Source organism: Loxodonta africana, chromosome 7 (genome assembly GCF_030014295.1).
Source record: "Loxodonta africana isolate mLoxAfr1 chromosome 7, mLoxAfr1.hap2, whole genome shotgun sequence".
Classification (NCBI taxonomy): domain Eukaryota; kingdom Metazoa; phylum Chordata; class Mammalia; order Proboscidea; family Elephantidae; genus Loxodonta; species Loxodonta africana.
Window position 1 is genome coordinate 77,039,098 of NC_087348.1, and position 14,277 is coordinate 77,053,374.

General features: G+C 45.4%; 1 protein-coding gene across 13 annotated transcripts in view; it reads right to left on the reverse strand.

Moving 5' to 3' along the window:
- The window catches only part of PPFIBP2 (PPFIA binding protein 2), a 171,653-nt gene that overhangs the window by 4,259 nt on the left and 153,117 nt on the right, over positions 1 to 14,277 (reverse strand). For 11 of the 13 annotated variants that reach the window (XM_064288492.1, XM_064288490.1, XM_064288481.1 and 8 more), the window contains 8 exons: positions 8,693 to 8,843; positions 8,304 to 8,415; positions 7,972 to 8,060; positions 7,140 to 7,262; positions 5,745 to 5,870; positions 5,132 to 5,320; positions 3,678 to 3,854; positions 4 to 1,477 (listed from right to left, as the gene is read on the reverse strand). In XM_064288492.1, the coding sequence (XP_064144562.1) occupies positions 1,250 to 1,477; positions 3,678 to 3,854; positions 5,132 to 5,320; positions 5,745 to 5,870; positions 7,140 to 7,262; positions 7,972 to 8,060; positions 8,304 to 8,415; positions 8,693 to 8,843 (1,195 nt within the window). In that variant the 3' untranslated portion in view covers positions 4 to 1,249. Of the gene's footprint in view, positions 1 to 3; positions 1,478 to 3,677; positions 3,855 to 5,131; positions 5,321 to 5,744; positions 5,871 to 7,139; positions 7,263 to 7,971; positions 8,061 to 8,303; positions 8,416 to 8,692; positions 8,844 to 14,277 lie in introns of those variants that run through there. The other 2 variants (XM_064288487.1, XM_064288488.1) reach the window with 2 other exon arrangements.

The following is a 14,277-nucleotide window of genomic DNA, read 5'->3' on the forward strand; positions in this document are numbered from 1 at the left end:
AAGGACATGGCCGAAGCGGTAGTTTAACAGGGTTTTTTTGGTCAGGGCTGCCCTGTGGCCTACATAGGAAGTAGAGGAGCACTGGGTCTGGTCTGATCCACGTGTTACACTGGTGCCCTGTAAGTTCATGGTGTCCGGGGATTCTGAGTATTGGCTCAGGACAGACAACACTATTAAGACAGTGATAAATTGTTCATACCTTGGAGGAAGTTGTTTTGAGGCCATACCAGAGGTGCTAAGGGGAAGGGTGGGCAGATTCAATGTGTGAGCCAAGAAAAACATAATAAAAGTGATGTCACTTGGATTCAGGGGCCCCTTCTGCTCCTGTTTTGTCCTTGGATCCATCCAGTGCCACTGGGTCAATTCCAGCTCATGGTGACCCCACGTATGGCAGAGTAGAACTGTGTTCCATAGGGTTTTCGAAGGTTGATTTTTCAGAAGTAGATCACCAGGCCTTTCTTCTGAGATGCCTCTGGGTGGACTAGAACCTCCGGCCTTGCGGTTAGCCGACAAGCACCTTAACCATTTGCACCATTCAGGGACACAACCTTCTTAATTTGCCATGGTCAATTGGCAGCCAAAGGACAAGAACAGGGGAGGTAACATGGACAGACACTACAGCCAGTGGGCTCAGTGATGGGACTATCCAGAAACCAAAGGGCCATGGGAGTTGTAGGACCTCGAAAAACTGAATCCCTGCTCTGTGGCTGGATTTTTACTGCTGACTCTAGTCTGTATACATGCCTTGTAAGGGGCCTATTATTAGCCCTGCTCTACAGATAAGCTGAGGCTCAGAGAGAGAGTGATTTGCCCACAGTCCCAGAGCTAGTAAGAGGCAGAGAAGGGATTTGAAGCAGGTCTGCCTAACTCTGGATGCAGAGGTGCTTCTCTTCCCGTGAGGCCAAGCTGCCTCCCCATGATACAGTTTGTGCTCACTGAACACTCACATCGTGTGATATCTGCCAAGTCAGAGGCAATGCACACATCTCATGGGCAGAGAAGGCAGAACAGCGTCCCTACAGCCAGAGATGAAGCTTGGGCTTTGGGCTGACCAGGTAGGTGGTACCCTGCTGAGCATCTGGGTTTCTACACCAGTTCCTAGACTGGTGTAATACACTTTAACTGGCCTCTGCAAAGGCTCATGACACTTCTCAATGCCCTTAGTGGCTTAAGGTCCAGCAGCAAGCCTATGGAGAAGGTCTTTGGGTCCTTTCTCCCTCAAGCATAGGCTCGGGCTCAGGCTCTGGCCTCAAGTGCCAACACCATCCTTTACTCTCTCCCCCAGCAGAGGTGCTGATGACCTAGGCTCTGGAGTAGGGGTAGGGATGCCCCAGGCCTTGTGTACCACCACACCAAGCTGCCTAGGCCTCCTTGGCACCTGTCCTACTGTGGAAGAGAACTGAAGTCCTACCGTGAGGCGGTGAATGTCTTGGGAGAGGAGCCCTATCTGCGTCACCATGCCTTCCGAAGGTGCCATCTGTAAAATGGGCAGCAGCCTGGTCAGCAGACATAGGCTTAGCTCCTGATTTGCAGAGATCACATGCAAGTCCTGTCCTGCTCAGGCCTGGCTTCTCCAGGGCATACGTTCCCGGGGGAGGGCCAAGGAGTAGATCAGGCCAGAGGAATGACAGATGGGTGAAGCACATGCTGCTTCTGTCCCTGGGGGAAAGCAGAGCTTCCAGTGTCCCACACAGCCATGCACTCTCCCGGAGGCCCACCCAGGCACTTGGGGGCACAGGAGCAGGGCACAGACAGGCCCTTCAGGAGCAGCCCTTCTGCCCATGTCCAGTGTTCCAGTTGGTTCCTGGAGCAGAGTGCAGCAGGGATGAAGGCCTCCAGGATGCTGAACAGACTGACAATTCCTGGCACCAGTAGGACCCAGACACTATGCCCAAGTATAGGCAGGCACCCGCAGGGAGCTGCTGATGGAGTACCTTCACTCCCAAGGAGTCTCCTACCCCCCACCCCCACCTCCTCATCAGGTAATGCTGGTTTGCTCCTTCTTCCCTGAACCTGAGTAGACACTGTAGATTTGGAAGCATCCTCTAAGGACAAGTGCAATTCCTGATTTTACAGGTGGGACATTTGAGCCCACAAAGGGAATAGGCCTTGGTTGAGGCTGCACAGAGAATTAGTGGCCAAACAATTCCATGCCGGGCTTGAAAACAGGCACATGCAGTGATCCTCCCACAAGGTCACAGTAAGAAACAAAGGACAAAGCCTACCCTGACTGTGGCTCTACAATTGCAAGGCCCAGGTATCAGCCTTGAAGAGCACTGTCACTCAGCAATCCTGGGTACCAGGATCAAATACCAGCCATGCCAGCCAGTGAACGTGTGCCACATCTCTTGCTGGCTAGACTTCATAGGAGGCTGTACCTCTACCATGCCTGAGCCTACCTGGGGTTGAGAAGCAAATCTTAGTGTCACCAGTACTTCAGACAGAATGGGACTACCCACAGTGTGTCATCAAGCCTATCCCAGCCATCAGTTATGGCACTGCTCTTATTCTTTTGCAGATGAGGCCCAGGGCCCAGTGGATCCAAAAGCTTCCCTGGGGTAAACTGGAAACCCATGACCAGGAGCCCAGACCGGCAAGGTGTGTCTGTCCCTCAGTCCTGGGCCAGACAGGAACTATCTGTAGGAGCCATTATCAGTCAGCCAGCTCTAGGTCAGCAGCACAGGTCTGTTCCAGCTCTCCCAACACGCTCAGACCAGCCCCTATGTGGCTTCGGGCCCCAGGAGCTCAACAATAAAAAAGCTGGCAAAATGCACAAAAGAACAGAGGGCCTTTCCAGCAAGCCTGTCCTTCTTGCGTCCCCATCATTCCCTTCACTAGGTGGCTCATGATACTGAAGTGGAAACCAACTCTGGGGTCTGCACGACAGATGTGATTTACAATCAGGATGTGTGTGAGACAGGAGGTTCCCTCTGTGAAGGAGAAGAGCACAAAGCAGAGTGTCTAAAGGATATGGGAGGCCCTTCCTTCCTTCATCCCCTTTGTCCACAACTCATGGGGCAAATGCTGTGTGTACCTGGCTGGGGACCAGGCTCAGTGCAATGAGTAGGACTCCATCTCTAGCTGTGCCCAACTCTCTTCCTCCAACAAGAGTATGTTGCAGTGTTTGCTTTCTACATAAATATCATTTTTATTACCAGAAAGATGTGGCCACCTCTGTATTAAGGCACAATTACATTGTCACTGTGGCAGAAATCCCTGCTGCTTGTCCCTTTATCTCAGCTAAGACTCTGTCACACACAGGCCTAAGGCACTTGAGATCTTTCCCTCAGCTGAAGCATAGGGAAGGTGCCTGAGAGCTGAGCCTCTTGGGATTGTCCATGGTCTTTGGACCTGTGTCTGAGTTCATGAATTTCCACAGGTGCTGAAGATAGACATTAAGAATTACTAAAAATGTAAAAGCATCTTTAGGTGTCTTTCCTTCTCAATCCACCTTGGCAAAAGTTCCCAACGCCTGGCCCCTAAGCAAAGATGCAAATCCATATCCTGGTCACTCTTAGGAATGGTCCAAGGGTACACAACTGCTGGAATGTTCTCTGCGAGTCATGCACATATGCAGAGGAAGAGGTGCAGTTATATGATGACACACGTGGCGTTACTGCGAGCTCTCAGGTACACAGAGAAAGCAGGTGACAAGGGCATCAGCTAATCTGTCCCACCTGGTCCAGCCCATCTAGTTCAGGGGCATCAAGAGGGCTGAGGCACCGGAAACCACTGTAGACACTGTGGCCATCACCAGCACCATCGTTGGGCTCCATTGGGCAAATGTAGTCCGTCGACTCATCAAACTTCTTTTTTCTTATGTTTCCAAAATGTGAAAATCCTAGTTTCCTTGGCTAAAATGCAGAAAACACAAGATTAGGAGAAGGAGATGATCAAGCCAGTATGCAAATATGACTGACACTACATTTAAGAGTAGGCCCATGAGGAAAGGAATAAGGCAAACTGCTTCAAGAAAAAAATCTTAACAGAGTTCCCTATAAGCAAGTCCCACTGTAAGCCAGAGAAGGCCAACAAATAACTAATCTTGAACAAGAACTGCAGCTCCTCCACAGTCCTGTGTCAAAAACTCATGCCCTGCTGCCCCACCAGTGATTTTATTTCCTCAGACATCCTAGGAGTTCCCAGAGGACGCTGCAGTCTAAGCTAGAGGCTGAGCCCAGAGGACTTGACTCAGCACAGCTGCCTGCACCATCTGAGGGAGCACCTCCCTTCCCCTCACAGAACCTAGTGCGTGGGAAGCCACACTGCACAGTCCTAGCTTGGCGTTCCTCCATGCCCCAGCTTTGGCCAGTGCTGTTTCTGATTGTCTCCCCCGACCTTCCACCTCCAGCATACCTCCTGTCTTGCCCTTTGGGGAAGGAGGTCTTTGTGTGAGTTTTAGCTGGACCTGAGGCATCAACATGCTGCTGTGGACAGGGCCAGCCTGGCTTCCAGGGATTCTACAAGCAGGGCTGTGGCTCTGAGGGCTGCAGGTCAGATCAGAGGCCCTGAGGGAGGCCAGGCTGTGAGCCTGCAGTCTGGAAAGGATGTGGTCTAAAGACAGTGTGGCTCAGGCTTTGCGAGATTCAAAGTCCTGCTGAGTGGTTCTGGTGCTGGGACAACCCCAGAACCTCTTAACAGTGGCATGCTGGCCACCTCAGCATAAGACAAATGGGTCTGCTGCCAAGAGCACTCCCTGTGTAGGCAGGACAGCTTTGACTGAGACTCCATGGCACTGTGGCACACCAAGGGGCCTGACTCAAAGGAACCCAGACTTGGGGACTAATCTGCTTTGCAAGATAAGAGACAGCAGCATTGGGGTGGCACATATGCTCCCAGCTGCTTGAGAATAGATGCAGTTTCTGAGCCCATAAGCATCTATGTGGGATTCCTTCACATCGGTTCTGTGTAAAGAAATCTACATTTTCTTCCTTGGATTCAAGACTGGCACGGAACTTGCTTAGCAAAGAATAACAGATAAGGGGGCCAGACTCCCACAGCAGAGCTGAAAGATGACTCCTTATGCAGACTGCACACCCTGGCTTGGCTCCAGGCACAGGGCCAGCTGCTGAACAACATGAGGACCAGAGGCAGGCCCTGGCGCCTGCCCCCAGAAGGGTCTGGAACTCACCCGCACTTTGGCCGTGGTGGTCAGAGCTGTGTAGGTTGGTGAGGCCATTTTCTCTCGCTTTTCCTGTTCAGCCTCAGGACCAATCAGGGCATTGAATTTGGTGGTTAGATGGCGTCTAAGGAGCGTCTTTTGTGGTGGGATATTGAGGAGCATAGCCAGTGTGTCCCCAGAGAAGCGTGGCTCCAGGATCTAAGAAGAAACAACAGACAAAGCTATTCAGTGGAGACCAGAGATGGCTCCAGGTGGGTGATGCTGAGAAATCAGCCCCCATTGGCCTGTGGGTCCCTCCAGGGCAGGGGCTAAGGCTCCTCTAGAGACAGGTGGGGTTGCTTTGTTAAGGGTTGATCCTCATGCAACCCTACTGACCTAGCATACCTCTGGGTCTGTTGCTAGGGAATGCCTCCCAGAGGCCATCTTGTTTCCACGAGGTATATTAATCCTCAATCACAAATTATCCAAATACTTTCTTTGAGACTTTAATTTACGCAAGGGCTGCAGATGAAATATCAATTATCTTTTACTAGGATTTATGCCTGCCCTTAAGAAATCAGTTTCAGAATACTCTAGTTGGCACCAGGTGTGGACAGGTGGGCTAGTCCAAAGAGTCACTCACAATGAGACCTCCATGGACGCCACTCCCTCGAAGGTTGGGAGCATACTCTGCCAGGTCCACAGATCGCAACCACTCCATCACTCTGTGGTTGGACCATTGCACAACTTCTGAAGGAGAAAGGTTACTCTGTGAGAGGGAGAAGGAAAGTGAAGAAATTCGGTTAATAGGTCCTAACCTGCCCCAGGAGGGTGGCTCAGACAATGCAGGCCCCCAACACCTCACCAACAGAGAAATGATAATGGGGCCCTCGGGCCTGTGACCTAGGCCAGCCAGGGCCATCTGCCTACAGCCTTCCCAGTTTCCAAGAAACAGAGCTCTTGCTGAAACTTGCAGGATCTTCTGCACTGAAAAATCTGATTCCAGAACCCTGTCACTCCCCAATTCTCAGGTTAACTTTGGGACTAATAAACGAAGGCTTATAATCGTTCATTCAGTGATTCAACAGAACTTTGACTGTCAATTCTGAGCTGAATGTTTTTTAGACAGAAGATCTCCCTGGTTCAGTCAAATAATTGAGGGGAGCACACATTAAAATACTCACACCTAAGCGCGCTCAAGTGGCATCTAGGGCTTCAAAATGCCCAGCACTGTGTCTAACATGTATACGGCATTCAAAACATTTTTTGTGAATAGGGAGGAAACAGACGGAGGGCAGAGGTAGGAGTTTTTACTCTCTTATGAAGCTGAATCAATCTTACAAAACTGTTAGCCTTAGCTCCCAAGAACAGAGGAGACAGAGTGTGACTGACAATGCTTTAGCTTCGAGGCCCACAAGGAACTCCCAGACTCACGGAACATTATCAGGGACTTTGCCAGGATCTTGGTTGCTGTGTTGACCTACAGTACTTGTTCTCCAGCAAAACCTACTTATGGATCCCCTGTATACCTGGCACTGGAGATCGGTTAATTTTGTTTCTACCAATAGGAAATTCTATTCTGAAATGTCTGGTTCTTTATGGTCTCCTTTTCCCTCCTTCCTCTCTAGCTCTTCTTCTCGTCTCCTCTGCCTACTTGGGCACCCATCTTTCTATTTTGTCTTTTCCCCCCGATTTCCTTTGTACCATCTCTTTTATTTATTATGATGCCTTTGAAAGACTTGCTGCTACTGCCCTCTGGCTCGTAGAATGTGTTCATCCCTAATCCTATGCCTCCAAGTTCTCCAAAGGAAGGTAGGAGCCTGGACATCTAGGGCTTGTTCCAGGATACAAAGTACAGGTAACAGGAGTGCTCTGGGCACCATAAGGCAACTGAAGAGCACTAGCACGGGGAAGAACCCCAAGCACAGTGGCACAAAATGCAGCCATTTCTCTGATGATGTCATTCTTGTTTTCTCTCACATGATATTTCAGGTGTCCTGGCTCAGAGCTACCTGAATAGGTCGTATCCTGCCCTCACCTCATCAGCTGGCCGCCGGTGTAGACAGTGTGGGTTGAACTTGTTGACATGCAGCACATGAATGGCACATTTGATGCTGAGATGATGTAGCTGGCTGGTGACTTTTAAGAAGAGTAGATCATTCTGGAAGAAGAAAGTCTTGGCTGATGAACCAATGTTACCAGATTGACAAAAGATCCCTAAGGTCCCTTCTAAGACCAAACATAGACAAGTGTACCACATCGCGGGAAGATGCACGTGAACATACAAACAGCTTCTTTTACCGCAATAATCTGTACTCTGCTACTAGTTGCCACTGAGCCTGTTCTGACTCAGGACAACTCCATGTGTTTCACAGTAGAACTGTATTCCACAGGGTTTTCAATGGCTGTGATCTTTTGGAAGTAGATTACCAGGACTTTCTTCCAAGGTGCCTCTGGGTAGATTTAAACTGCACTGCCAACCTTTCGGTTAGTTGCTGAGTGCTTCACCATTTGCACCACCCAGGGACTCCACTCTAATAATTACAGACTTCTTATGTAACAAATGGAAACCCTGGTGGCATACTGTTTAAAAGCTAGGTCTGCTAACTAAAAGGTTGGCATTTCAAATCCACCAGGCGCTCCTTAGAAACTCTACAGGGCAGTTCTACTCTGTCCTACAGGGTCGCTACGAGTCGGAATTGTCTCAACAGCAACAGATTTTTTTTTTTTTGGTACGTAACAAATGATACCATTTTAAGACCTTAAGCACATGTGGAAGGAGGTAGCATCAGGCTTAAATGACAACCATGGGTACACCTGAGCTGAGTGCTCATAGGGACAACTGAAATATTTAAAGGAAAAATCCTCACCACAGTTAAGTATTGCAGCATTCGTCCATCAACTCTGGATTCATGAAATTGGTCTTTGTATTGGGGTAGGCCAATATCATCAAGCCACCCTACAGAAACAGGAAGAAACAGCTGTGTCAGGATTCATGAGAACGGGAGAATGTGGAGGCAAAAAAAAAAAAAAAGGCAGCAAATTATCATTTTGAGGTCCCAGTTTTATTTCTCAAAAGGTTGAGTAGTCCATTTGCCTTTCACAAGGAGACAGCTGTCTGTGAGGTACATATTGAACAGGGAAACTCTTTCTCCCCTTAGGAGCTGCCAGAAGCATACCTAACATACGTGCCCGTACTTACGTGTCACCCAAATGTGGTCTAGCAGTGCAGACTTCTCCTCCTGCTTGGTGTTGATGGCTTTCACTGCTAAAACCAGCTTCTTCCTGTGTAGAGGGTGTTTAATTCCTAGCTCCTGAAATTGACAGGTGGAAGACCGGATGTGAAATTTAGGAAGGCAATTTGGCCCAGGGGCTGCCATCATGTAGAGATACTCTGAGAGTGTGACAGCAGATCTCTGCACAGTGCCCTGGAGTGTCAACCTGTAGCTACAGAGGGAATCTCTGCCTCTTCTGTCCTTCTTCACTCCACCTTCCCGTGCATGTGTGTGGAGAGGCGGAGGGGGAACTCACCTCCTGGTGCATTGATTTGGGAAGCAGTAGAAGCCACCTTGTCTGGAGTTCAGCCCTTACCTTTTCCATGTCCTGAGGGGTAGCTGTCAGTAATGTGTGGCCAGTTGTCACCCACTGCCTGGCAAAGATCACGTACTGACCCAGGCCAAAGTCCTCCAGCCAGGCACATACACGCTCTGTGTTCCACTGGGCAAAGGGGGCACTGGCATCACTGGGGAGCAGGAAAACAGCATGTTCCTGTTAGTGTGCCAGCCTGAGGCTCCATCTGAATATAATAAAGTCTCACCAAAATGAAGTATTTTTTTTTCAACAAACAACCCTGACCACGGAATTTAGTTGAACAAAATTCCACTGCAACACAATCATTTGAGGTAGACCCTAGAATTTTCTGTGATAACTCATGGTCTCAGTTTCAAGTCTCCAGCTACTTGGTGCCTGGGGCAGCTTATATGACCCTCATGGGGCCATGTTTACATGTGCCACAGGTCCACATAAACTTGTCAACGTGCCACAACTGCATTAGGATAGAGATCCACAACTCAATCATGGTTTCAACAAAGTTCAACACCATTCTTAGGAAAATGCTTAGGAAACTAAGAAAAGGGGGGCAGTTCTCTAATATTAAAAAACAACTCTCCAACTCTCCAATCAACAATACTTAATTATTTATTAATGAAACAATTGCTGTTGTTAGTTGTTGTCAACTTGATTCTGACTCAAATTAAAATCAATAAAAAGACAATATTTTTATCAGTACTTTTAACACTGTTATTAGAGTTGCAGCCAATTTAAAAAAAAACCAAAAACCAAACCCGCTGCCAACGAGTCAATTCCGACTCATAGCAGCCAATATAAGAAGATAAAATAAAAATAAGTACAGCTGATTAGAAAGTAGAAATAAAAGAAAGCCATTATTTACAGATAATATGATGGTCTACCTACAAGCCATTGTGTGTGACCATCCACACACACACACATACACACTCACACACATATAGACATATATAATTTGTATAGTGTATATATATAAAAATCAACAATTTTCTATATACCATCAATACAGATACTAATATTTTTATTAAAACAACTGAAAAGTCCTACTCATACCAACCCAAAATAGAAATATCTACATATTGCCTTAAAAAGGAATGTATGGGTCCTATGTGGTTGTACATGTAGATGGGAAGGTGATGGTGAGAGGCAGGAGATGGGGTAATTACAACACTCTACTGAGCAACATAAAAAAAGGCATGAATAAATGAAGAGCTAGATCATGTTCCGAGACAGGACGACTGGGTATTATAAAGCCATCCATTCTTAAAGACATCAATTTTTCATTTAAAGTGTGAATATAATGGCACACACAAAATTCTAAGTCTTTTTTTTGGGGGGGGGGTGTGGGTAGGGAGCTTGAGAAAGCAATGTTATATCCATTTTTTAAAATAAATGGAGATTTGTAAAATATAAAAGACTGGATATTCAGAAAAATTCCTCCCAGGAAAGTACCAATAACATGCTGGGTTTAAAAAAGAAAAAAGAATGTATGGCTAAGCTCTTCTTACAGCAAAGGAATCCCTTAAAGAGCAAGAAATGACAAGAAAAACACTGGTCTAGAACAAGTGCTGGAGACAATGTGTGCCCTGGGGCAGCGCTGATCACGGATGGTGTGAAGCCTGGGTTTTATTGGACTATAAACAGGTGTAGATGCAAGTTTTTTGAGGCCTGAAGCTTATAAAATTTGGCCCTCTTTAAGAAAAGTATAAAATTTGAATATGGAATTAGGTACACAGTAAATATTTATTTAGAATAAGAAGTCACACACCAAAACAAACCCATTGCCATGGAGTCGATTCCGACTCACAGCAGCCCTATAGGACAGAGTAGAACTGCCCCATAGTTTCCAAGGAGCGCCTGATGGATTCAAACTTCAGACCTTTTGGTTAGCAGCTGTAGCTTTTAACTACTATGCAACCGAGGTTTCCAAGAAGTCACAAAAAATTACAATAAAAAATGAAAAGCATCATAAAATCCAGAAAAGTATTTTAATTGATTCACTCCCAGATATACCTCTATAATACTTTCCTATCCTCATATTTTGGCTGCACGCTCTTTTGATTGCTTCTTCACCTGTGAACAATTGTATCATATGTTCTATGAGGTCAGAAAGAAGATTGAGAAGAATTTCCCACAGACTAGCTTCTGGTTTTGTGCACTTCAAATGTTGTGTCTCCTCTACTCCCTCATACTTCTGAAGTCAAGTGACAGAGGACATGTTCGTATTGTAACATGACCTCTGACCTTCCACCTTCACATTGCAGCATTGGGCAAATTGGCACAATGGGAGGTAGGAGTAATCCAGGAAAATATTTTTACACTGGGGCAGCTAGCAATAACTTAATTAAACATGAAGAGACTACAAACCACATACACAGAGGCCCACTAAACTCAAACTAATGGGTCCCCAATTCAACCTCCCCTTAGCCAGATCCCAAAAATGCCATGGCCATTCCAACATCACCTGATATAAGGGAAATTATAGACAGAGGAGTGGTTGGAGTAAAAACAGTCAGCAGTCTTAAAAGTGATTGTGCTTAAAATACCTTATTTATGTAGATTTCTCAAAACACATGATTTTTGCACATCTGATGGTTTCGGAAGAATTTTCCCCAGACTAGCCTCTGGTTTTGTACATTTCAAATGTTGTTTCTCCTCCACTACCTCATACTTCTGGTGCCAAGTGCTAGAACCAAAAGCTTAAAATAAAACTAAACCTGTTCCCATCCAAGTCAATTCCAACTCACAGTCACAGCGTAGGGCAGAGTAAAACTGCCCTACAGAGTTTCCAAGGCTGTACATCTTTACGAAAGCAGACTTCCACATCTTTCTCCCATGGAGCGGCTAGTGGGTTCAAACCACTGACCTTTTGGTTAACAGCCAAGCGCTTAATCACTGCGCCACCAGGGCTCCACTCAAGTGCCAGAAGACACATTCATAGTGTGACATGACTGCTGATCTTGCATCTTCTTATGGACACACTGAATAGGCTCTCTCTGGACCTTGGAAGGCACTGATGCAAGTAAGGGGCTTTGAAGCTTAAGCTTCTTTTTAGGCGGGGTGACCCTGGGCAATTTTATTACTTCCTCCCTGAACCTCAGTTTCCTCATCTGTAAGATGGGAATAATAATAGCACCTATTTCACAGAATTATGAAGATTAGGTACAGTAATACAAAGAAAACACTTTAACACAGTGTTTGGCCCATACTAAACACTCAAAAACCAGTCGCCATCAAGTCAATTCTGACTCATGGTGACCCCATGTGTGTCAGAGTAAAACTGTGCTCCCTGGGGTTTTAAATGGCTGATTTTTTGAAAGTAAGTCTCCAGGCCTTTCTTTTGGAAGCTTGAGCTTCTTTACTTTCATGATAAATCCCACTCTGGCCACAAATATGAAGGAAAGGCACTAAAACAAGGCCTGAAGCACAGAAGCTGTCTTCAGAGACCACCCATGAAACTGGAAGCCTGAAGAGCAATGAATTCAGATAAACTTAGAAAGCCCTTCACACAGACAGGATCCGGCCATGTAACGTTGGAGCCTGCCCTCTTAAACATTTCACTATGCGGCATTTTTCTTGAAAAAATACTGTACACCACATACCCAAATAAATCCCAAAATAGGTCAGTCAGTCAAACACAATTTTAAAAACTCATTAAAAAACTTTAAAACAAAATAATGAAAGAAATCACAATGGAAAAGTTGATGAATTTCATTGTACGAAATCCCAGGAATTCCATACACCAAAAGGTATCAAAAACAGAAGTAAAATTCTGCAACAAACCTAAAAAAAGAGTCACAATTATTACAGGCGATGCTGAATATCTTAACACATAGAGAGCACATAGAAATCTATAAGGAAGACATTAGTAACGCAATAAAAATCTGCAAAAGACAAAGCTATTTCACAAAGGAAATAAAATGACAAACATACAAAAATTAAATATTTTTCAGAGGTCTATACAACTAAAACAGAGCCCTGACAGCAACTCAACTTTTGGTTAGCAGTTGAGCTCTTAACTGCTGTGCAATCAGGGCCCCTGTACATATACACAACTATAGAGTTAAAGAAAAAAAATTAAATACTTAATGCTGACATGGGTATGCATGATAACAGGCATTCCCTATTCAGTAGTGAGAACTGGAAATGTAAATCAATTAAACTTTACCTGGGAAAAAGGTAATAAAACTTGTTCTTTAATAACCTGACAGTTCCTACAAAATGTCATCATCAAATATTATATTTAAAAGACAACTGTTTCACTCGGTGGGGAAGGACTGGAGCTGGAGAGCTTGAGTAACAAAGTACGTTTCCTATAGGAGTATCAGTAACAATTTTTTTTTTAATTCTACCTAAATATAAATTCCAGAGGAGATCAGCATGTGGTTACATCAAATTTCTGCCTAAGAGTAACAAAGGCCTTTCTTTTCCATCAGCAAACCCATTTTGTGACCACAAGCATTGTTATGATAAGTATAACAATCTTACCTGGACTTCATTCTTACTCCCTTGACCATGCATTGTGTAGTTAACAAAGCACAAAGACATTCCATCAAAGCAGCTGTGTGGCTGGGACTGCAGCTTTTTTCCTTTGGCAGAGAAAGTCCCTATTCCAATGCCTGTTCCTTAAGTTGACTCCTGTGTAGCCCAAAGTGACTGGAAGAATGCAAATGGCCTTCCCTAACTATGCAGTCCTATTCTAGGCCCTGGTGGCACAAATGGTTGACCAAGTGTTGGAGGTTTTTTGGCTTGTTTGTTTTTCCTCTAAATTTTATTTTGTTGTTGTTGAGAATATACACAGCAAAACATACACCAATTCAACAGTTCCTACATGTACAATTTAGTGACACTGATTACATTCTTCGAGTTGTGCAACCATTCTCACCCTCCTTTTCTCAGTTGTTCTTTCCTCAACATAAACTCACTGCCCTCTAATCTTTCAAGTTGCTGTTGTCAGTTTGATCCCAGATAGATAGTTCTTATAAGAGCGTAATGCTCAAGGCAGAATTTTTTTTTTTTTTTTTACTAGTTAAGCTAAACTGTTGTTTGGTCTTAAGAAGACTTCAGGGGATATTTTTAGTTTAAGGTTTAAAGATAATCTTAGGGCAATAGTTTCAGGGGTTCATTCACCCTCCATAGTTCCAGAAAGTATGGAGTCTGTGAGAATTTGAAATTTTGCTCTGCATTTTCCCCCTTTTTGATCAGGATTCTTCTATGGACTCTTTGATCAGAATGTTCTGCAATGGTAGACCAGGCACCAGCTAGTTCTTCTGGTCTCATGGCAAAGGAGGTAGTTGTTCACGGAGGCAATTAGCCACACATTCCATATCCTCCTCTTATTTCTGACTCTCTTTTCTTCCTCTGTTGCTCCAGGTGAATAGAGACCAACTGTTGTGCTTTGGATGGCTGTTTTCAAGCTTTTAAGACCCCAGGTACTACACAATGAACTATTTGATAGAAAAGAAGCTATTAGGCCAGTTAACTGGAATGTCCCATGAAACTAGGACCCTAAACCTCCAAACCAAGGAACCAAATCCCATGATGTGTTTGGTTGTACATAAGCAGCCTCAGCAGCTACTCCTTTTTTTTTT